This window comes from Neomonachus schauinslandi, chromosome 10, assembly GCF_002201575.2.
Source record: "Neomonachus schauinslandi chromosome 10, ASM220157v2, whole genome shotgun sequence".
NCBI lineage: Eukaryota > Metazoa > Chordata > Mammalia > Carnivora > Phocidae > Neomonachus > Neomonachus schauinslandi.
The window spans coordinates 132,132,249-132,156,160 of NC_058412.1; the positions used below are offsets into that span (position 1 = coordinate 132,132,249).

General features: G+C 45.8%; 2 protein-coding genes across 3 annotated transcripts in view; one reads left to right on the top strand and one right to left on the bottom strand.

Moving 5' to 3' along the window:
• RTF2 (replication termination factor 2) overlaps positions 1–23,912 on the top strand; it is a 38,076-nt gene that overhangs the window by 7,854 nt on the left and 6,310 nt on the right. For both annotated transcript variants that reach the window (XM_021677809.2, XM_021677810.2), the window contains exon 5: positions 3,332–3,410. In XM_021677809.2, the coding sequence (XP_021533484.1) occupies positions 3,332–3,410 (79 nt within the window). The remainder of the gene's footprint in view (positions 1–3,331; positions 3,411–23,912) is intronic.
• On the bottom strand, positions 11,197–16,518 carry LOC110569800 (beta-1,3-galactosyl-O-glycosyl-glycoprotein beta-1,6-N-acetylglucosaminyltransferase 7). The gene is made up of 3 exons (XM_021677746.2): positions 15,549–16,518; positions 14,512–14,607; positions 11,197–11,420 (listed from the first exon to the last, which is right to left on the bottom strand). The coding sequence occupies exons 1-3, from the start codon at positions 16,516–16,518 to the stop codon at positions 11,197–11,199; spliced, it is 1,290 nt and encodes a 429-aa protein (XP_021533421.1).

The window sequence follows — 23,912 nt, forward strand, 5'->3', positions numbered from 1 at the left end:
ATCCTCTGACTAGAGCACCAGAAATCCTAAGGTCAAGAGTTCTATAGCAAACATAAGTGACCTGTATATTTCTGCCTTAAAAAATATGAATGTTGACTGTGGCAGGTGCCTTTTTATAGAATGTCTCAGTAAGCCAAAGCTTTCAACTCTTTTCCCACCATTTAGAAATACCTTTAATAACTGGTAGTCCCACCTGCCATCTGGAACCTTCCATCTAACATATTACTTGTTGAAAGGTAGTACTTTTTTACTGTTTTCATTCAGGAAATGGGTGGGGTTGAAACGGGGAGAATCTCAAGTAAGTAAAAACTTTGAGCTATAAACAACCACATTGAATCTGGAGCATTCTGGCACATTTGTACACATCCATTGAACAGACGTGTGTGCACTGTGCGTGGCATACTATGCCAGACAGCGTGACCACCATGCCCTGAAATGGCATAACCTGTGGCTTTGTGGATTTGGAGAGAAGTAAAATTTTAGGCCCAAGGGGCTTTTAAAGATTATATTCTTCAGGGGTTTTGGGGGGTGTGGTGGGGGAATGGGTTAGCCCGGTGATTCGTATTAAGGAGGGCATGTATTGCATGGAGCACTGGGTGTTATACGCAAACAATGAATCATGGAACACTACATAAAAAAATCAACTAATTAATTAATTTTAAAAAAAGATTATATTCTTCAGATAGTCTGACTTTAAATCATTTAAGCCTCTCAGAGTTTACCATTTAGTGGTAGCTCTATGAGGTGGTTGATAGGTTAATTGGCTTGATAGTGATGATCATCTCACAGTGTATACATACATCAGATCATCAAGTTGTACATCCTACATATAGAAAAATGTGTGTTTGTCAGTTGTATCTAAATAAAGCTGAAAGAAAGAAAAAGTAATGAATTAATTAAAAAGCTAAAGTTCTGGGGAAGTAGACTCACCTCATCCCACTTTTGTGTGCATTTCGGTATGTGGTATACACACACATTATTTCAAGGTTAAAGTTGTAACATAAAAGTGACCATTTTAAGGTGCATGTTTCAGGGGTGTTTGGTACAGCCACAATGCTGTGCAGCCACCAACCTCTGTCTGCTTCCATTTCCTTCCATTTCCCTCCCCCCAAAGGAGAACTCCGTAGCCACAGAGCAGTCCCTTCCCATTCCCCCAGCCCCAGCCCCTGGCCACTGTCGGTCTGCTCTCTGTCTTCATGGATTTGCCTATTTTGGAGATTTCCTATACGTAGAATCATTCAGTATTTGACCTTTTGTGTCTGGCTTCCCACTTCTTTTTAAGAAGACCATGGTTCACCTCAAAAGAGGAACTTAGCAGAAACAGACTCAACTCTGGGGTCTTGAGCAGGGGTTACCTGTAGGCTGTTGCTCCGATTGTGGCTTCCCTAGTTTTTCCCCTTTTTCACTGGTTAATCTCCTCTCTTCTCTCTTCCCAGTTAATTGAGCTTTGCCTGTTTTGGCTTTGCCCTCCTGCTATTAATATGGCCTCCACACTAGAAAATCATACATTTATTAAAGCCTATATAATAAAGATTTAAATATAGAGAAAAATAGAAATAAATGACTAGTGTAATGAAAACATTGAGCCTTTGTTTAAAGAAAAATAATTTTCTGGGGTGCCTGGGTGGCTCAGTCGTTAAGCGTCTGCTTTCGGCTCAGGTCATGATCCCAGGGTCCTGGGATCAAGTCCCGCATCGGGCTCCCTGGTCCTCGGGGAGTCTGCTTCTCCCTCTCCCTCTGCTGCTTCTCTCTGTCAAATAAATAAATAAGTCTTTAAAAAAATAATTTTCTAAATTATTAATAATTAGTAAGTATCCATAAAATAGGACTTTTTTTTTTTTTTGGTCCTAAACAACAGTAAATGAATGTAGTACAGTGTTATTACTTGGGTTTTTGTTAAGGCAATCTGTATCCACTATAATCCCTAAGGAATTGGAGAGACTTTCTATTGTGGCATTTTTAGAGGAATATATAAAGTAAAATGTGCAGGTGAGTTTTGCCCCTTTCCCCCAGTCCTCGCCTCCCATGGCAACGTTCTTAGTTGTTTGGAGTTTCAGCGCCGCCCCCCCACCCCACACACAGACCTGCCCAGCACCAACACACATACTCCACACTTCCCTACACCTCTGCCATTGGAAATATAAATAAATGTATATTCTTTAGAGTCATGGAAACGTATTAGACATATCTTGTAACCTCTTTGTTTCCTACTTCTCTATCTAATGTGAGCATGTTTTCATGGCCTTGCATACAGATTTACCTTGCTCCTTTTAATAGCTGTGTGAGTGTTCATAATTTATGTAACCATTCCTCTGTTGATGAACATCTAGGTGCTTTCCTCTTTTTCCTTGTTACGAGCAGCACTGTCCTACACAACTTCATAAATACATATTTATGCATTTGCACACTCGTGAGCATGTTTCTATAGGAGATGCTCCGAAAAGTGCTTTTTTCCCTCGATACTGACAAATTGTCCTTCTAAGACGCACTGTGTTGTGCCCACTACCAACAGACATGCCTGTTTCCTCTGTTTCTAGCTGGATAACTTTAGTCTCTCTCATTACTGCCGGATACGTAAAACATGGCACATCATTGTTTTGCAGTGAATTTCTTTAATTAACAGTTGAGGTTAAGCATTTGTATGTTTTGGCCATTTATATTTCTCCCATGAATCGCATGCTAATGCCTTTGCCCATTTTTCTGATACATTGTTTATTTTTGCTTTTTGAGGCCCTTCTGAATATTCATAAACACTGAATCTCGGGGCGCCTGGGTGGCTCAGTCAGCTAAGCGTCTGCCTTCGGCTCAGGTCATGATCCCATGGTCCTGGGATAGATCCCTACATCAGGCTCCCTGCTCAGTGGAGAGCCTGCTTCTCTTCCTCCCTCTGCCTGCCGCTCACTCTGCTTGTGCTCTCTCTCTCTCAAATAAATAAATAAAATCAAAAGCAAACAAAAAAAACACTGAATCTCATATATATTTAAAATAGTCTCTCCCAAGAGTTCCTGTTCTGTCTTTTGACTTTTTATGTTTGTGGGTTTTTTTTTTTCTTTAACGTATTTATTTTTTTTTGTAGGAGAGACATTATTCTAAAGGATTATTACAAGGGACCAGGAATGGGACTATGGCCTATATTTTGGTTTAAAGTAGTATATAAATAAATATATATGGGACATACTGATTTCTTTTTCCTTAATGGAATCAAATGTGACCATTTTTCTCTTTGTAGTTTTTGGCCTTTGTACAGACTGAACAAATGTTAACCGATAATCTGGGTGATCATTTTTAAATTATTATTTAAGTCATCCTCCATTTTGGATTATTTCCCCAGGTTTTGCTTCCTGCGGTGCTGTGGTTGTGTGTTTTCTGAACGAGCCTTGAAAGAGATAAAAGCAGAAGTTTGTCACACAGTGAGTTGTTGGCATATATCGTTTCTTCCGTCTTAGTAGCTGAGGAAATCAAATGGTTTAGGGTCCCTCCCTCCATGTGGCATTTCAGCATCCTTCAGTTCTTTCTGAAACAGATCTAATTCATTGTTTCTCTGCTTAAAACCCTTCCATGGCTCATCCTTGCTGGGTGTAGACTCAGACTGCCTTTTGTGACGTGTCCCTGCCTGCCTGGCCAGCTCCGGCCGAGCTCGGGCCGCTCCCTGACCACCTCCTGTGTGTGCCTTTGTTCCCTCTGCCCTGACCTGCCAGCTGGGGGAGGTCATGCCCCCTGTGAACCTTAGCTCCAGAGCGATTGCTTCCTCTGTGAACCCTTGCTGCCAAGCCGCCTTCCCCATTCCCTGGGCACCTTGTTAACCCACTGATCTCATCAGAATGTAATTGATAGTTACATCGTGGTTTCCCCACTGGACTGGAACAGTTGTTTTTTTTCCTTTTTTTTTTTTCTGTAAGACTTTATTTCATTATTATTGTTAAGTAGTTTTCATAACAAACTTAAGAGGAAAGTAAGGGATTTTCTCTATTCCTTCTGCACTCCCCCCCCCCCCCCCCCCCCCCCACAGCCCCCCCCATTATCAATGCCCCCACGGGGTGGGGGGGTGCATTTGTTACAACTGATGAACCTACATCGACACACCATCACCCCAAATCTCTTAAGGTTCCCTTGGTGGTGTCTATATTCTGTAGGTTTGGACAAATGTATAATGACATGTATTTACCATTTTCGCTGCCCTAACAATCCTCTGTGCTCCATCCGTAAGTGTTTGAGAGCAAGAAGCAAAACTTGTCCATCTCTCACCTCCAGAGCATGTCGCATGTCCTCGGTGAGTGCTCACACGAGGGAGCAAATGCCTGATGTAGGAGCTCCCCCATGCAGCTCACATGACAGAAATGCTGATGGCCCTGCTTTCCCGGTGTCGCTGCCGCGGACCCAGACGTTTGTGTCTCTGGTGTTCTGTTGGCCACGGAAAACCTACCACTTAGTTTAATGTCATGGATGCCAACAGCTCCTGTTTGTATTTTCACCCATATTAACTCTGCTTGGGTTTCATTGGGCCCCTCGCCCTGCTTCTTCCTGTTGTGAACTGTTCTTTCATTCAGCAGCTTTCACTGAACACCTGTGAGGGGCCCGCCTCTGTCTTAAGCACGGTGCGGTGGGATAGCCTGGTGGATAAGACAGATACAACCCCTGCCTCCACGGAACCCACAGTCCAGTTGGAGAGGGGTGCTCAGAGAACTGAGCACGGCAGTAGTGACTGTGACCAATGCTGGGAAGGGAACACAGGGTGATGTCCCGGAGCTCGGAGAGAGGCTGCCGTAGTGGCAGGGGGGTTCTGCTTTGATATTTATGGCAAGAGATAATGTTAACTTTTTTTTTTTTTTTTAAAGATTTTATTTATTTATTTGACAGAGAGAGACACAGCGAGACAGGGAACACAAGCAGGGGGAGTGGGAGAGGGAGAAGCAGGCTTCCCGCGGAGCAGGGAGCCCGACGCGGGGCTTGATCCCAGGACCCTGGGGTCATGACCTGAGCCGAAGGCAGACGCTTAACGACTGAGCCACCCAGGCGCCCAGTGTTAACGTTTAAAGTAAATTTAAGTAAAATGAGAAACAATGGCTCGTTCACAGAAATACACCAAGACACTGATGGTACCTGGGCAGGGATGCCTGAAGCTATGGGACAGGTCGCACGTGGTGGCCGTAGGATGTGGGTGGGGGCGGTGGGGGCGGTGGGGGCTCTTGAGAAGAGGAGGGAGAGAGCAGCTGCTGCATCAGAAGGGCCTGTGGAGACGGAGGTGCAGTGCGAGGTGTAGTCCTCACGTGGGCAGTGCGGCCTGTGCCAGCTGGGAGAGAGGCCTGGGAAGTGAGTCAGACTGGATGGTGGAAACTTCGAGGGCCAGCCCAGGGAGCAGGTCCAGGTGGGCGTGCGGTGCGGCACCGTTGACGCCGTTTATGCTCTGGGAGCATAAATGTAGGCCTGTGCAGGACGCACGGAGGGTGACGGCCGACCAAGAGGAGCTGTTTGGCAGCAGGTGTGCGCGGGGCTTCTGTGGGGGAAGCACCGTGGGAGCCGGCCCGTGGCTGGCCTGGGGTTCCTTCGGGCAGGAAGGCAACTCCGCATACATTGTGTTCAGGTCTGTGTGTTTTCCCACGTAGTATGGAAGGTGTTGTTTACGTGTTAGACATTTGCAAGTACATTCTGGAAGTCTGCTTCCAGGATTGAAAGAAAAGAAATATGAGAAGGTGGCAAATTAAGCTGAAATTTATTAGAGAAGCCAAATACCCAAAATCGGTGGCTCCCAAACCAGGCTTGTGCGGTAGAACCTCCACAATAGTATATGCTCCCATCCCCTGTTTCAGACCCACTAAATCTGTAATCTTCACAGTTGGGATAGAGCCCCAGGGATTTCTGCTTTTGTTTGAGAGTTCCCAGAACGATTCCAGTGGGCAGCCAGGCTTGGGGGACTGACTGATCCAAAGCAGCCAGACTTTTATTTTCTTCTGCCCATAATGGTCACCATCCCTTAGATGGCATGAAGCTGTCCTTTTCATAGGCTGACCTCACACATCCATCAGTGACCACTTTAACAGACTTGCAGCAAAACAGAAGTGCCTGCACAGAGCTTTACAGAGAAGTTGATTTTATGGAAATAATTGCAAGGGAAGTCTGAAACCTTTTTTTGGTACTTGAGAAGTTTTACTGGACGCTTGTGAACTTTTAAACGTCAGCACCTTGGGCACTTCAAAGGAAGGGAAGGAAGCAGGTGGAAAGGGGAACTAAGGGTGTCAGGATTGCACAAGGGGGCAGAGGGCAGGTGAGAACCAGGAGCGCTGGCTCTTCCTGTCTCATGAGGGCGGCTGCCATGGCTGTCGAAACCTCCAGCAGGCAAGACAGGACACTGGCTACCCTCCAGGAAGTTTCGGGAAATGTTTTCGGAAAAAAACTCCAAGTATTAGTTTGCTAATACTGGCTACCACAACAAGGCCCCAGAAACTGGGTGACTCCACGGAAATTTACACATAGTTCTTGAGGCGTGAAGTCCAAAATCATAGTACTGGCAGGGCTGGTTCCTTCTGAGGGCTGTGAGATGGTCGTCTTCTCCCTATGTGTTTTCCTATGGCTTTCTCTCTATGGAGTCTGTCTCTGTGTCCAAATTTCTCCTTTTTATAAGGACACCAGTCGTTGGAATAGGGCCCACCCCAGTAATTGCGTCTTAACTACATCTACAGTGACCTGATTTCCAAAGAAGGTCACGTTGTGACATACTGAGGCCTAGGACTTCAACTTTTTTTGTGGGGGACACATTCAACGTATGACACTGTGCAATTTAGAAAATCACAGAGCATGGGACAGCCAGTGGCCCACTTGAGTGGGAGGCGTTCATCCACATAACCAACACTGAGAGCCTGGTATGGATCGGGTTTGGGTCACACGCCAGCGCTGGCTTGGGAATATCACTTCTCAGGGCCCCAGATTCTAATATGTAAAATGAAGGATTATAATAAATTCTTAGACACTTTCCTTTTAGATCCAGATTCCAAACAATAACATTTTAAAATAATAAATGACAAATTTATATACTGCTATCGGGAATCAAACTCCTGTGTCTAAATTCAAGTCTCTAAAGTGTAGGAATACTAAATGTATCACTCAAGGTTGGCTAACTGCTATGACCCACAGCCCTCACGTTCCAGTGTCTAATGCAGTGACAGTTCCTGGTCGGACAGCTTTCTTCCAAGGGAAACTCAAGGACTCGGACTCCTGCTGGGGTTGGAGTATTCTGCACTCAGCTGACTGATGGGAACAGGGCGAGGAGCATACGGCGTAGGAGATTTTTATGGCCCAGGCCAGGAAGTGGTGCTCATCACTTCTGCTCCCGTTCCGTTGTCCATCGCTCAGTCGTGTGGCCACACTAAACTGCAGGGAAGCCTGGGAAGGGTACTAGAGCTGGATGCCCAGGAAGAAGTGGACAGCAGCCATTTCTGCCAAGACTGCCGAAAGGAAGAGTCATGTGCAGCTCCAGGAACTGCAGTGCATCAGGGAAATGTCAGTGAAGTGAGGTGAAGCCACAGCATCAAAGTCTAAAACAAATATTTTCGGTTTTTTAAGTAATGTCTGAAATTTAGAGAAACCAGTGTCATAAGAATGCCTTGGGAACCTCAGGGATATTTAGGGTGTACGTTTTCTCTACTTTCCACTCTGTAGTTTCATATACATTTGGTTTTTCAGTTCACTAGAAGAGACTCAAGGGTTTGAGATCACTCTGGTTGTATGTTCTGAAACACACGGCGTGCACGCTTGATTTCTGTAAACAGGGTCCAAAGAGATGTAGTTGCTAGGTTTGTTTGTTTGTTTTTGCTATAAACAAGTGACTAGCCAAAAAATTAATTGTATTCCCCATTGTCTTCTTCCCTTCTTGTAATAAAGAGAAACACATTGGAGTAATTAGTTTGCCAAATAAACGATGTGCTTGTTACTCAAAGCATGATCCACGGTCCTGTAATACTGGCATCCCCTGGGAGGGTTTTTTTTTTCTCCTTTTAAGAAATGCAGACTCCTGGGTCCCTCTCCAGACCTGTGGAATCAAATTCTGCATTTTAACAAGATTCCCCACCCTCACACCCCCACCATGGAGATTTGCGTGCACTATAAAGTTTGAGAATCCCTGATTTAGAGGTTAGAGTTGTGACCAGTAGCATTTGACTTGCCACTGACTTATTTAGGCTTTGTGGTCATTGAGTGGGATATGTGGATATTTTAAAGTCAGAAGTGAAACAAAAATTTACATTCATGCTGATTCTTTTTTTTTTTTTTTTAAAGTAATCTCTATGCCCAACGTGGGGCTTGAACTTACCACCTCAAGATCAAGAGTTGCATGCTCCACTGACTGAGCCAGCCGGGCACTACTCTTTTGCTGTCTTTTCGTGGGGAAGGGGAATGGAAACGGGAGAAAATGTTAGGGAAAGTGGTATCTTCAAAAGTGGTCTGCGAATGCTGATTTTTTTTCAAGCTCTGACGTCCGGCGGGTAATTTTAGCTTTCTGCCATCTCTATGGTCTTTGGAGGTATTAAGCTTCAGGGAACTGCATAACATGCAACACAGGCAGCCTTGAACTTTTTCACGTGTTAGAGAAATCTAATAGAAAAATTGAACAGTAGAGTCTACATTGTTAGCAAGAAGGTACTACTACGAAAAAGGGAAATTATCTCAAGATCCCGATTAATGCATCACCTTTAAGGTACAGTCTGTAGTGGTCTGTTTCAGACATTCTTTTTGCACGTGATTTAATTTTCTTCTTACAAATGAACACAGAGTCTGACTCAGAGTAGAGTGAACAGCCATTTCTTGGTTCTAATGCCAGCAGAGGCTGCTGCTTTCTGTTGGCCTCCCTGGCCTGTCCCAGCCTTGGTGGCTGCCTGTCACCCTCGGCTCCCATTGTTCCCCCGTCACGCTGCTGAAACCCAGCTTGTCCTTCCCTGAATCTCCTGCTGCTTCATTGCACCATGCCTTTAAGTTACTCTTACTTACTTTTTTTATTATTTTATTTATTTATTTATTTTTTAAAGATTTTTATTTATTTATTTGACAGAGACATAGCGAGAGAGGGAACACAAGCAGGGGGAGTGGGAGAGGGAGAAGCAGGCCTCCCGCTAACAGGGAGCCCGATGTGGGGCTCGATCCCAGGACCCCGGGATCACGACCTGAGCCGAAGGCAGACGCTTAACGACTGAGCCACCCAGGCGCCCCTATTATTTTATTTTTATATATTTATTTATTTATTTTATCTTTACTGGAATGATTTGTAGAGATAGCTTCTTCTGTTATATCTGATCTCTTGGAGGGCGGATCTGTGTTTGAGTTCGTTTCTTTGGATGAGGGTGAGGTGAGAAATTTTTCTATTAGATTTCTCTAACATGTGAAAAAGTTCAAGGCTGCCTGTGTTGCATGTTATGCAGTTCCCTGAAGCTTAATACCTCCAAAGACCATAGAGATGGCAGAAAGCTAAAATTACCCGCCGGACGTCAGTAGTAAAGGCTTGGACTCTGAAGCCAGACTGCCTGCTTAGGTCCAAATCCCAGCTCCACTTGTTTAGCCGTGTGGTCCTGGAAAGTCCCGCTGTTGCCCTGTGCCTCAGTTTCCTCATCTGTGAGATGAGTCAGAAATCGTTCTAAGTGCTTCATCCTTGTGGCAAATCTGGTAAGTAGGTTCCCGGATTACACCCTTCTAATGTGTGACTATTGAATTGACATTGAAACGAAATATTTAGTTGACATTGAAACAAAATGAAGGCAGGCTTGTGTTTCAAGTAACTTGAAAAGATACAAGCTTTTTTTTAAAATGGGTTTTGACCTTAACTTGCTAGTGAGTTGTCATAAAATATAGGAGACACAGTCGTGGTGAATTTGAGCTTTCAGAACGTAGCCAGTTGGCACCATTTGTGAGCACTGTGTTTGCCTATAAAAATGTGTAGAAAAGCAGAGCTGTACTGTCGTGGGGCTCTTGCGTTCTCGTCTTTGACAGTCTGAACATTTTGTGTGTGCTTTCCTTGAAATTAGGTGTCTAAGTGGGAGAAATGTTTGTTGAAACGAAGATTTTAATGTTCTGTGGTTACTTACATTTGATTTGTGGGACCTGCTTTCAGAGCCTCTTTTCCTTCTATTTAGCTTTGTGCTTTCCAAGGGCTATTTGCATTGACTGAGTTGATTTGATTTTATTGCAAAGCTTCAGTTCACTGAGGCTTTAGACTCTGCTTGTGGGTTACACATTTATTTCTTCAGTGTCTTCTCCCTGGTTCCTGCTTGTCCTTTATTTTGGCTGTTCCGTGTTGTGGCACTTCACATTTTCGGTCTTGTACGATGCCACAATCTATTTTAGAGAAAGAGAATGTAGAGGAGGTCCTCACAGAGTGATGAAAAAGCCATGGACTGTTTAGAGACCCGAATCTGTGCGTAGAGAAAATTAAGATCATTCCTGCCTTTGGCCGGTGCTGTTCAGTATGGTAACCACCAGCCACATGTGACCATTTAAATTTCAGTTCATTACATTTTTTAAAAATAAAGATTAAAATTCACTCACTCACACTGTCTACATTTCAAATGCCCCGAAGCCCCTGTGGTCGTGGTCACTGGCGTGGGGCAGCCCAGACGTAGCGCGGAGCGAGCCGTCAGGGCAGACGGTGCTGTTAGTGCCCCAGGCTGCGGAAACATATGGCAGCCTTTTTACGAAAGTGTGTTTCAGCTCTGGATTAGTTTCATTTTACCCAAAGGAAGTAGACTCTTCTGTGTTTTTGTAGGATTACCAGAACAAAGTTAACATGACTGGCAGCCAAAGAGGACTCTTGTAGATAAGCAGAGTTTCGTTTCCAGCGGGAGTTTGTTCTTTATTAGAATCTCATACACAATAGTATCTTAGAAATAAGATGTGTTCTTAGCTAACTTGAGTCAGGATCTAGTGTTGGGAGGTTTTGATTTGCCACCACTGTTTACAGAAGCAGTCCAGCTGGCAGGTCCAGGGGCCCCCAGCAGTACTTTGAGTCGCTTGTCCTCTCTTGATTGCTTGCTCAAAGCTAAAGAGTGGCCTGCGATTAATAGGAACGGCTTGTCAACAGCAGGTTTCTAAATTCATCTGATGACTAGCTTGTATCAAGGAATCATTTCTCATTCTTCCTTCTTTGGGTCAGAGTTCTCTTAGTACAAGTCAGGAACAGGTGGGTAGAAGTAAGAAAGCAGACACTCTGCAGCTTCCCACTCAGTGGCTCAGTCTCCTGTTGAAGTGACCGTCCTGTGGGAAACGCCACTGAGGCTCCACAGGAGCCTCTGCCTGTCGCAGCACCCGCAGCCGGTGCCACCGCTCCAGGCACGTCACCACCAGAGGGTCTGTTGAGTCGAACGTGTTGGCAAACAAAGAAGGCGACCGAATGATCCACGGCAGGTCTCCTGGTCCATACACGCAGCTCTCGCGGACGTAGCGGCCTGCAGAAAGAAGCACAAAAACCGAGCTGCCTTTGTGTCGTCAGTTTACATTCACACACAAAAAGGGACACTTTTCCAGGATCATCTGTAAAGGCCCCTGCTTCCCAGGAGCTCAGACCGACCATGATTTCCCGGATCGCTCTGACCGGGGCTTCTGTGTTGGATTTTGAATCCGTGGGGACAGGGTTGTTTTCGTTTCTTCTGTCAGTGATCTCTGGCATGTTTAATGGCTACTTTAAGGGAATGCTGTGGAATGTTCGTTATTAGTGAACACACGAGAGAGGTGTAATAGCACTCATTTGCCTGGCCCACTCTAAATTGTTAGGTTCCACGAACTTTGTTTCCCTTGGTTGTGGGTAGTTCACAAGAATTGCATCAGTGGTAACAGGTCCTTGCTGCAGTCGGTTCTTGCTCTTGCAGAGTGAGTGTGTGATACAAATGGAAGGAATTAAAGTTAGAATGCTAGTTAGAATCCAGTGCTGAATTCCTTCGAGATGAGCTCAGTAGCATGTTTCATGTGCCTGACGCTGTGCTTGGCGCTTCCTTCTCTGTCACCCTCCCACCAACACCCTGAGGTGACTCCATTACCACCTTCGGTTCCTAGAGAAGCGAGCGCTCAGTTTGCGTGTGAGGGAACGGTCTCCCCATCTTGGAGACCTTGCTCTGTGCCCAGCTCTGCCCTCCTTTCTCTCCACACCAACCCAGTCATCCTACTTTTAAAAACCTGTCTGAGGGAAATATAGGAAAGGGGCGGAACTCCATGCACAGAATCATCCAGTGTTGTTGGTGAGCCTGGAAAAAGGTGGAAAGAACGTTCCCCTGGTGAGCAGGCGCTCATCCGGTAAAGGGCCAAGCAGCTCTCGCAGGGTGAGCGCTCTTAAGCCGCAACTGTCGCCATGACTGAGATCTTTCTGGTAGGTATTCTTGGTACAGTGTCACGGAGTATCAGTAGAATTACATTTCACCAGTTGAAAAGTCTGAATATGAAGACAGGCAGTCTGAAAAACTTAGGACAGAGTGAAAAGATTTTCAGCTGCACCTTGATTGTAACTGGATAATTCTGTCATTTGCACACACATGAGTTTGAGCCGGAAGGGAACACAAGCGAATGGAAAGTCCTCAGAGTCGGGCTCGTGCTGTTTTGGTGATTACAAATAACAACAGGGTGACTCTGCCTCTTTGTGTCAGCTCATCCAGTGGAGGGGCGCCAGGCAGCAGCTCCTGGTTTGAGACCCGGCTCTGCCACTTCCTGTGACATGGGGAGTGACCTCACTTCTCAGAGCCTGGGCTTCTTTCTCTGTAAAGTGTGACTATGGTGTTAACAGCTGGGAGTCATTGTGAGGATGGATTGCAGGCCCAGAGCCGGGCTCTGGAAGGGGGGCAGGGCTGCCACACTCACCCGCCAGTGCTCGGCCTGAGGAAGGGGCCACATTGCTGCTTTACTGTGGATGGTTTGCACACTAAAGTGAGCAATGGCAAGAACTTTCTGAAGTGTTTACTTTGGGGCAATGATGATTTTTGTTAAGATTCACAGTAATTGGGCTTTTTGACAAACATTGAAATATTCAGGTTGTCACTCTAAGAATGAATGCTAAATCATTATTATTGATAGCAACAGCCCTTCTTGACTTCTTATACTGTGAATGATCATGTTTTCAGGAGGAATCTGAGCCCCCAGCCCCCATCCCTACCCGAGCATTTACCAGTCTTGTCAACCCTAGTGTGTAATGGCAACAAGCACCTGCTTTCTAAAGAAAGGTCAGGGTTGCTCCTTAGCCTGTTGTTTGACTGTCACCTTCTTACTGTGTGAATAGCTCCCTAATTGAATCCTGGCTAAAACATTTATTAAAAACATCTAGAAAATTCTTCTAGCCCTTCTGGACCTGTCAGAGGAGGGTGGCTGCGTACATGGCAGCAGGAATTGCTCATCTTTGAATTACTGTGATGTTAGGTTTTACACTTTTCATTTGTCTGCAACCTGCTGCTTTTTGGTCAGTCTTTTAAACAGCTTGAAAACTGGGTGAGCCCGGTGGCTAGCTGGTCTACTGTCACTCAAGCCCGGGGACCACACCCAAATGCACAATGAGAAGAGGTGGTTGTATGTGGTGGTCCCCCCTGTGTGGCTGGGAAGGCCAGATCCCCTCGGACAGAGGATGCTCTACCCCGGCCACCTGCACGCACGTCTGCCCCACTCTTCCTGCCTTCTCTGTCCCATACGGTTGGTGGCCCCATAAAGGTTGGACACCTTGTTTTCCTTTCCGGGCGGGCTCCCAGAGCGCTTGCACCTCTCCCCATTGGACTTGTGGACATGGCACTGTGACCGTTGGCCTCCGTCTTCTCCCCGAGACTGTGTGCTCCTCTCAGGCAGCCACCCTACCCTGCGCTTTAGGGGGGTCAGGGAGAGCCGGCGCCCGGAGAGTAGGCCTGAACAACGCGACAGGAGCCCGGTTCCGGTCCTCCCAGTCCCTAGGCATCTCCCCCCAGACTGTGATGCCTGAGAACCTGCTGTCAGCCAGTGCTTTTCTAGCCTGTCCACCAAAGAGGGACACTGCCGTCCCCACCCCAGGTCTGTCTTTTCTCTGTTGTCCTGGTAACTAAAACCTCTGGGACACCAGACAAGAATTCACAGCTCCCGGGGAGAGTCTCCTGAGGGCAGAAAGCGAAAAGACCTTCCTTCAGCAAGAACTACTTAAGAACCCGCTCTGGAGCATACACCTGTGTTACTCCCTCGTCTATTCTGGTAGAGACACAGGGGGACCCAGAGCTTTTTTAAATAAATGTTGAGTTTGAATTCTAGGAGCAGGTGGAAGAAACCAGCTAGCTTGTGTATCGTTTAAAGTTGCCGCCCGGTTTAGTGTTCACTTTGTGAAAATGCATCAACCCAGATGCTTATGATTTGTGCGCTTTGCTTGCTAGGTATTATAATTACATAAGAAGTTTTTAAAAAACTGACCCCATGGAATTGGAACCTCACTCATCCCCTCACTACTTCTGCTAACGGTCGTCTGTGTCTCCCGATCTTACCCCGGCTGCAGTTGTCAAGTTTGCCTACAACGGGAAGGCTTGCTTTTAGGTTTGGTTTGATTTTTACCTTTACATCCATCGTGAACACTTCCCTCCTCGTGTCTCCACTTCACAGCGCGAACATTTCCTTCCCAGCCGGCCTCCGGTGTGGCTCCCGGGGCGTCTGCAGGGGAAGCAGACCAGGCATTGCAGCGCAGGCAGCTCCTCAGCCCTTGGCTACCACTTCTGCGCCGGCCCTCCCCCTTCTTGCACAGGCAGGAGTCCAGGGGTGGGGGTCCAGCCTCGCTCCAGGTGTTCGGCTGTGGTCTGCTGAGGGGCTAACACTTTGGGGGCGGCTGGGGAGCACCACACTGGCGTCGTGTCCCAGCGCTGTGCTTCGCTTTCATCCCTTTCTCCATCCCCAGTAACTCACCGAACGCGTACAATGCACCCTTGGGCTGATGATGTTGCGTCTCTTGGGATTGTGTTTTCCCCATGATAGCCCTCTGAGGGGATTCGAAAATAGGATTTTCAGTGGATATGAGAGATTATAATAAGATCCTAACCAGTTTCTACTGGATCCAGTGTTTGCACTGTCATCTGGACCGATTAGCTTAGCTGTTCGAACTTGAAGTCACATCCCCTAGAGGAGCCACTCAGCTTTACTCAAAGAGAAAATAAGTCCACGTAAAGAAGGACATCAGCTCTCCCTCTGCCTCTCAGGGAACCTATCTGAGGTATCCTATCTGCCACCCAAAAAATTACTACTTCTAATATTTTCTCGTCTTAAAGAGCCCCTAGCATAATGTCTGGCACTAGTGGGTACGTAGTATTTAATGACTGAAGGAAGAAGTTTCTGAAGATTTCTGCTCAGATGCTGGTAGGACTTCTTTTCAGAGAGGGAACAAAAAAGCAACTGGGCTGGTTTGGGAACATGGGGCACCCTCAGCAAACTTGAGACCCCTAAAACTAGACCCTCCCATACTCCTCAAGTGAAAGGTCTTGCAAAATGCAGAGCTATTTACCGAGCCATAGTAAAGTAGTGAAATAGCGTTTTCCCTCAAGAGTAAACTTCTGTTGTTGCTTCTGATCTGAACAGACGCCACATTGCTGGATTGTTCTTACCTCTCAGTCGGTTCAGAGTCACCCAGTAATGTCGTTCCGGGCTCTGGATGTCCTTGGACCACCGAAGCATGTCTTTTGCACGGCTGTCAGTTAGTACAAACTCTACAAACTTCCTCGTTAGGACATAGTAAGCGCTTCCAAAATAAATTGTTAAATTACGGGGCGGTTCGTCCTTGAATCTTTTGTTGGGAGATACGTAGATATTTCCTTCAGGGGTGGATTCCGGTTGACTTTCACTTGTCTTGGAGTTCATGTTTGGTGGTTGAACTACTCCAGGAGTGATGTTTTTGTCATTCCATTTGCTTCTGATGTAGCGTATGATTTCTTTGTTGGTTTTTATTGGAAAATCCTGTCCACAAAGGTTAATGACATAGTTCCATTGAAATTTGGAATGGACCAGGTCTTTCATACAATTAATATCTGCCTGGAGTCTTGTGAAGCCAGTGTAAGCCACTCTTGCTCTCTTTGATGAAATAAAAATATTTTCAAAACAGTTAACCAGGGTTTGCATAGCAGTCTTGTACTTCTTTGGGGCCTTTTCATCAACATGAATACAGTAAACATTTTGAGGCACATAAATAGCTCTGAGAAGCTGCACAAACATTGCCAGCTCCTTGTGAATTGTTATAATATATGCCAAAGAGAAATTGCTCTCTTCTGCAGACAAGGGTCTGGTTATGAAATGCAACTCCTGGGAAATCCTAGAGCAATTTCCTGGTGTGCGTAAATGAGCAAGAATTTGAGAACCATGAGGGTTTTTGCAAAATCTTGCAATTTGGAGGGCGGCCCCTTTCCCTTCAAATAAAGCTGAACACAGTTCGTCCGGATAAAAGCCACATTCCACTACTGCTGGGTAGGTGGGTTCCTCCTCTGCTTCCTCAGGGGTTGGAGTCCGTAAATACAGAAAAACGAAGATGCATATGCCTGCACACAGGAGGAGCCCGGGCTTCGTGGCTCGCAGCTGGCTCATGTTTCAGGCTCCAAGGGCCTTCTCATCACTATGGTATGAAATGTTTTCCTTTAAGCTTCCTAAGAGAACAAGAGGGAGAATTTAGGGTGCGGCAGCCCTCCCCCAACCTGCAACGTGACTGAAGTGCACATATTTAAGGTGTATAACACGCTCAGTTTTTCTATACCTACACGCCCACAAAACCATCACCACGGTCACCATGACAAGCATTCCCCTCACCCCTAAAAGTTCCCCCTTTTACTCCACCCTGTCTCTGGCAAATCCATCAGTGGATTTGCTGGCATGTTCTGTAACTTTATATAAATGGAGTCCTACACTGTGTGCTTTTTGCTTGGCTTGTTTCACTTAGGATACTGATTTTGAGATTCCACCCACATCATTGCATTTATCACCGTCCTTGCCTTTTTACTGCTGAGCAGGATTCCATTGCGTGGGCATGCCACAGCTTCTCTGTTCATCTGTTGTGGACATTGAAATTGTTTCCAGTTTTAGGATATTACTAGATGCTATAAGCATTCACGCACAAGTCTTTGGCCCTTTGTTTTTGTTTTTGTATTTCAGCGGCTTTATTGAAAAGTATAGCCCTCAGCACCAAAACATATGGTAGGTGGTTAGGTGACCTCTGCCGACTCAGAATTAACACTGATGTATTCAAATTATTGAAATATATATCAGCCTTTGGGAAAACTGAAAAGTTATCCACAAATCACGTTTACAAAAGTAAAAGATACACTGTGGGTTTGTGGTTTATTTTCCAGTGCTTATTTATCCATAACATGATGTCAAAATTGGGCACAGCCATCCTGGATGGACTCAGGCTGCACATTGCACTGAGTAGCCATTTGCAATACTTGTGATGCTGGAAATCTCCTTCCATTCCCTGACGTAATAGAAAATCTTGATGACTTACTTCAGCAAGCTCATAATCATGACGTTTGCGTACTTAAGACTTTGTTTTGGGGGCGCCTGGGTGGCTCAGCTAGGCTTGTGGTCAAAGGAAGAGAGTTAAGCGTCTGCCTTCGGCTCAGGTCATGATCCCAGGGTCCTGGGATCGAGCCCCGCGTCAGGCTCCCCGCTCTGTGGGAAGCCTGCTTCTCCCTCTCCTGCTCCCCCTGCTTGTGTTCCCTCTCTGGCTGTCTCTCTCTCTGTCAAATAAATAAAAATAAAATCTCAAAAAAAAAAAAAAAAGATTTTGTTTTGGCACAGTGGGGGCAGTTAGTGAAAGTATATTCTCTTCCTTTTAAACACAATTCCAAATTAGGAGCAATGGCAATTTTATTAAAACAGCCCTTAGTGTAAAAACTTCTGGAATGTTAAGTCAGCAGGTTTCCAGGGTGGTGGTAATAGGACCTGTGTTTTTGTTTCTCTGGGTTAAATACCTAACAGTGAAACTGCCCGCTCTTTCCCAAAGTGGTTGTGCCATTTTGCCTTCCCCGCAGCGGTGTAGGAGAGTTCCAGTCACTTTATAGCCTCATCAACACCTGGTGTGATCAGATTCATTATTTTAACCATTCTGATAGGTGTGTGGTGGTGATTCATTGTGGTTTTACTTTGCACTTCCCTCATGTTTAATGATGTTGAGCATATTTTCATGTGTTACTGCCCTTAGCTTGGCAGGTTAAAAAACAATCTTAAATATTTATTTTGGACATAGATACTGTCCTGTTCTGCATTATTCAGAGTTCATTTTATGCTGTTATTCTGTATCATGTTATAACTCTTTCCAGTAAATGAAGCAACAAATCAAGAGAAGTTTTGTGATGGCAGAATTTGACTTGTTGACATGAGTTTATGATTATTTTTAAAGAAGGGTTCAGTGATTAAAAATAAGATATCTTTATCTAATGAAATTATTTGATAATAATTGAGTTGCCTTTCTGGAGCCCTACAGAAATGCCTGAATAGGTTTAGCAGGAACAAAGGTGACCAAAAGCATTTTGATTAATTATTAATGCATGAAGGCATCATCACCTTTGAAATTTAGGAAGAAGACTGATCATCAGGTAAAACATCTGTGTGTTAGTAATTACTTTGTTCCTGGTTTCAATAAAAAGTCATATCATTGCCTATTTAAAAAGCCCATTTGCTTCTGAGCAGTGTTCTAGCTCACATTGACATTAGTCCCTTGCCCTTCTGCGTCATTATTACAGATGCCATTTGGATGAAGCATGGACTAGGCAGCCTTTTGAGCTCCCCTTGTGTTCTTAAACTGTGAACCAGTAAAAGCTGTGAATGCTGATTGTGGGTTGTGAATTTAAAAAATGTATTTATTTTCCTTGTATAGTTCCTTTTTACCCATCCCGCTTCAAAAATAAAAAGCAGTCACTGCCCAAATATGCCAAGTTACAGTGTTCTATGCCAGGTCAGTAAACGCTTGTGGATGGCCCCAAACATGACACATAATGGCATAATTTTAAAGACATTTTTATACTTTTTATACATTTATATATATATATACTTTTATATGTATAAATACTTTTATAGTTTTTATAAACACAAAAACTCACTGTAATGAACACATTTCCTATCTGGTCTGTAAAATAAACAAGACCTAGAAATTCAGCAGGAAGGAAATACCTTCTTGAAATTAAAATAAAGCTTTTTTAACTACTCGCACAGATTTGGGTTAAAGGGCAGCCATGTGCCATAGTTTGTCGCATTGTGTTACAGCTGTAGTATGGGGAGGAGGTTTTGGAGGTTTGGTTTGTCATCTTTGTCATCTTTGGTTTTGTTTCTAGGCTTGTGGTCAAAGGAAGAGAGTCTGGTTTCATCACAGAATGGTTGTTAGCCCCACTTCGCTGACAGACCACACCCCATGTAAACTGTGGCTCTGCCACAGAGAATTGGATCTTTTCAGTAGTTTGTAATAATTACATGAGGACAAGCCCCGTGTGTAATCCGTTGTCCTTCAGGGTAATACCTGGGCTAAGTGTTTTCCCTCCCTTCTGTAGAGACAGGCGTGTGAGCTGGGCTGTGCTCATCTGCTGCCTTTCTGCCTCCAGTTCTGGCCGCGCAGCGCTCACAGCTGCCCGGTTCACCTTCCTTCCAGCTCGGGTTCCCTCTGTGATGGAGAAGTAGGTGTGCCCTCGAATGGCAGCGGCCCTGGGGACCGGGGTCACCAGCGGTTGAGCTTTGTTGTCGTCGCTTCAACACAGGCTCTTTCAGGCAGGCAGGCCCCCAGGGGCGCGGGCGGTCGTTGCTCTTGCTGTTGCAGCAACACAGCAGCTAGTGGGCGCTGGGCCAGTCCCGTGGGCACCACGTCTTCGGGGCTGGCCAGTCGGTCCTCTGAATGGGGGGGGTCTGCGCCATTTTCAGCTTTGCAAACATTCCCTAGCCTTGATTCTTGGTGACTTGTTGTGGTTTTGTCTATAATGTAAACGTGACTTCTGTTGCCATCATGAAAATGTAATTATTAAACAGGTGACTTTTCTATCACCGAACTAATTTCCAAGGCATGTAAGTGGTATTTTTCAAGTGTGGGGAATACGCAGCTCATTAAGAAGTGCAGTCTGACTGATTTTTAGACCCTTTTTTTCTCTCACAAAAACTGTATTTAAAATATTTACTTTAAAGGCCTTAGAAAGGGGCGCCTGGGTGGCTCAGTCAGTTGAGCATCTGCCTTCGGCTCAGGTCATGATCCCAGGGGCCTGGGATCGAGCCCTCCATCGGGCTCTGCTCCAGGGGGAGCCTGCTTCTCCCTCTCCCTCTGCCTGCCTCTCCCCCTGCTTGTCCTCTCTCTCTCTCTGTCAAATAAATAAAAATCTTTAAAAAAAAAAATCAAATCTCAAACTTGAAAATATTCCACTTTTATTTTCTTTGGCTGAAACAAAAACCGGAGAGCTGGTTTTGAGAGAAAAAGATGCCTGCTCTATCTGCATTGAACAATATTACTGATCTTCCAATATTTCTGTTTTAAAACTATAAAGGAGGCAAAGAAAAACATTTTAATAATTGTACCTGCTCAGCCTCTGCCATTCACGACCTGGGCGTCACTTAATGAAGCACTTACCAGAAGCTGCTCCTCAGATTCCGAGGGGCGGAATGCTGGCGGCGTCCGTGCCGGGCCCGGTTCTTCTCCCCAATCAGTGCTTCTCTTCCCGTGGCTTCTGCTTAAATCACATGAACAGAGTTGTTTGGCAGGTTTTGTTACCCTTTCATCCCTGGAGGATTTTATTCTTGTTGGTTTTGACCTGTAGATTGAAAAGTAGTGGCTGCTTCTCTGAGCATTTCTCCAGGACCAGATCACTGCCTTATAAAACACAACGAGTCAGCAGCCTGGCCCAGATGAAGGGCAGCAGAGTGGTCTGGTGTTCTGAAGCCTGGATGAGATCCTGGCAGTCGAGGGGCAAATTCTATAAATGCTTTTAAAAATCGGAGGCCAGATGTGGTTATCTGACCCTTTTTTATTAAAGGGATAAATAATAAAAGTCCTTTAAAAATCTTGTTTTCTTCCGAAATGGCATTTGGAACAATCCAGGCGTTTCAGCACGGCTCTCCAGAGGGCCCCAGTTCAGGGACGCAGGGGAGATGTGCCCGGCCTGGTGCTCGGCGGCTCCACCAGGGGCGGGGCTGGGCCAGGGCACATGGCTGAGGGGGCCTCTGCCTCACCGGCAGCGACTCTGCCCTTCTGTTGTTCTCCGCTGCTGGATACTTGTCCTCTTCCCTTCTTTCCCATCTCTGGTTTCAAAGCTTCCCTTACTTGCTGTCTCATCGGGTTCCCCCAGACAGACCTAAGAATAATGGAGCCAAGAGACAGGAGTCACATGCTGTGGAGACTTCTCCTTTTGCAGGTATCCAGGCACCTGAGCTTGACATTTAGTCAGATGAGTGCAGATTCACTTCGCCTGCTCGCAGGTGACTCGAGATGCCTGTTGCTCTTCTGTGGAACAGATGGCGCTGTGGCCATAGAAAGATTTCTTAATGGGGTGGATAGAGTCGAGTCTCTCTAAGCTCACGGGGTTGCGGCATGGCTGTGTGTGGTATATGTACTTTTTATACAGAAACAGATTCGTGCTGCCTCTCAGTGGTGGTGAGACCTTGTATATGCTTGTAGGGACATCCTCAGATGCCAGGATTGAGGTTTCTTGGGCAAGAATCAGGAAAGGAAAGGCCACCGGCTGCTGGTGAAGTCTTGCTGCAGCTGTGGCCCCTGTACCTTGAGTGCCTGTTGGAAAGGTCAGCCTGTGGGTGCTCGTGAACTGGGCCCTTCATAGTCGCCCGTCCCGAGGGGATAAGGATTGGTGCTGGATTTCACCTGGGACCTCACATCCTAAACCTGGAAGGAGGAAGATTCTCCTAAGCAAAAAGCAGTGGAAGAAACAGCTGAGAACATAGAGTGGCCTGCATACAGCTTTACGCTTCCATAGCTCGAAGGGAAATACAGAATAAAACCAAACACGGGGGACGAATTATTGTGATAAGTGGATCAAAGGTCAATAGGCTTAATATATCGATTTCTTATACAGACTGGTTAAAGTAAAAAATTTTTGAATGAAGATCCTAATAAATAGGGGCGCCTGGGTGGCTCAGTCAGTTAAGCATCTGCCTTTGACTCAGGTCAGGATCTCGGGGTCCTGGGATTGAGCCCCGGATGCGGCTCCCTGCTCAGCAGGGAGTCTGCTTCTCCCTCCCACCCCCCCCCCCCCCCGGCGCATGCTCGCTCTCACTCTCTCTCAAATAAACTCTTTAAAAAGATCCTAATAAATAAAGTGGACCTACAGCATATACACATAATCTGCAAGAGAGGCAGTAGGAATGCAGTGGGGATTTTTGTTTCTTAATTGAAGCCAAAAAGGAGCTACCTTCTTTTACCTTTCAGATCAGTGTGTTTTTGTTCCTTCAAATTATATGGTGTGATGGGCACTCTTACATGTGGTAGGGAGTGTAAAGTTCATACGACCTTTCAGGGGAACTATTTGGCTTTAAAGTATTATTCCCTTTCATCCTGGCTTGAAGTATTTCTCCGGGCTGTGTTTTCATTCATGCATGCGGCAACTAGTTCCCGAGTGCCCACTGTGTGCAGGGCCCTGGGCTTACCCCTGGGCCACAGCCGAGTCGGATCACGGCCATTCTGTCCCTCTTGGAGCTTACGGTATGACAGGGAAGCACTGTTTTGAAAGTCAGTACGCACATACAGGCACACGTTCATTTACTGTGTGCCACAGAGTGCTACACAGGAAACAGGCTTCGGTGGCGGAGAATAAACGAGTCCCACAAGGGGGATTTTGCGGTCTGAGATGCATGCCGGTGTTTGTTGCAAATATTATTTGTAAGAACAGTGATTGAGAAACCACTTTTCCAATTGTTCGTGATCCAGATCTGCAGATAGAGTAGCATGTTATCGTAATTCTACCCGTTCCCTTGGCACTTTCCTGCTGGCTTTTTTTTTTCCTAATGCTTTAAAAAAAAAAAAAAAAAAGTGAATATCCAGAGATCAGGGATATGTAATTTGTAGTCGTTTTCTTTTAGCTTAATAGACACTTTCTACGTTGTCAGAAACTCTGAAATAACTCTCTGCCCTTCCTTTTTAAGAATGTGCTGTGATTTATTTTTTCCATTTTGGGGACATATAAGTTATAAGTGATAAAAGGAGGCTAATTTAAAATAAAGACATGATTTCACCTGTGCAGTAACTGTACACATGGAAAAATGTGTTTGCAGGAAAATACGTGTGTTTTTCGCTTATGATATGTGTTACTTTATAAGCAGAGAGGGTCCGGCCCTTTGGGTCGGCTCTGTCTCTGCCGCAGCCCTCCCCTCACTTTTGAAAGTAACCCTCCCTCAACCCTTCAGTACGTAGAGAAGAGCCCCAGCCTGGCCACTGGCACCGTAGATGGAAATCTGCTTCCTGCTCTGGCTTCACATGCTCCCAACGGATGGGTCCCTCACCCAAGTTCCGGGGGTCAGGCAGCAGCCTGCCAGGGTGTCAGGCACACACCAGGAGCGTGACAGGGCCTGCCGCCAGTGGGAGGGTCGTGCCCAGGCTCTAGGGGGCAGCCCTTCTCAGGTCCCAGCAACTGAGGCCTTGAGAGTGTGGGTTTAGTATTAATGGATCTTTTGAATTTGGGGGAGAAAGCAAGATACCTCAATTTTTAGCATGAGGGGTTCCCGACTTTTTATGCTTAGTGGCTAATTCAACTTTAAAAATATAACTCTGGGCACAGCACACCACAACTGTAGGTAGAATGGGGTCCACAGCCCTATCTAGACAACTAAACAGTCACATGTAGAGGAGAGAGACTGTTGACCGCCGACACTCCAGGAAAGGGGGTGCCAGGGACTGGTGGAAATCAGCCGCAGAAAGCCCGGAGTGGGGAAGGAGGAGGGGGCAGACTAATGGAACAAATGGAGACTCCTTTCTACCTCTTGGTTGTGTGCTCGGGAGGGTTATTGAC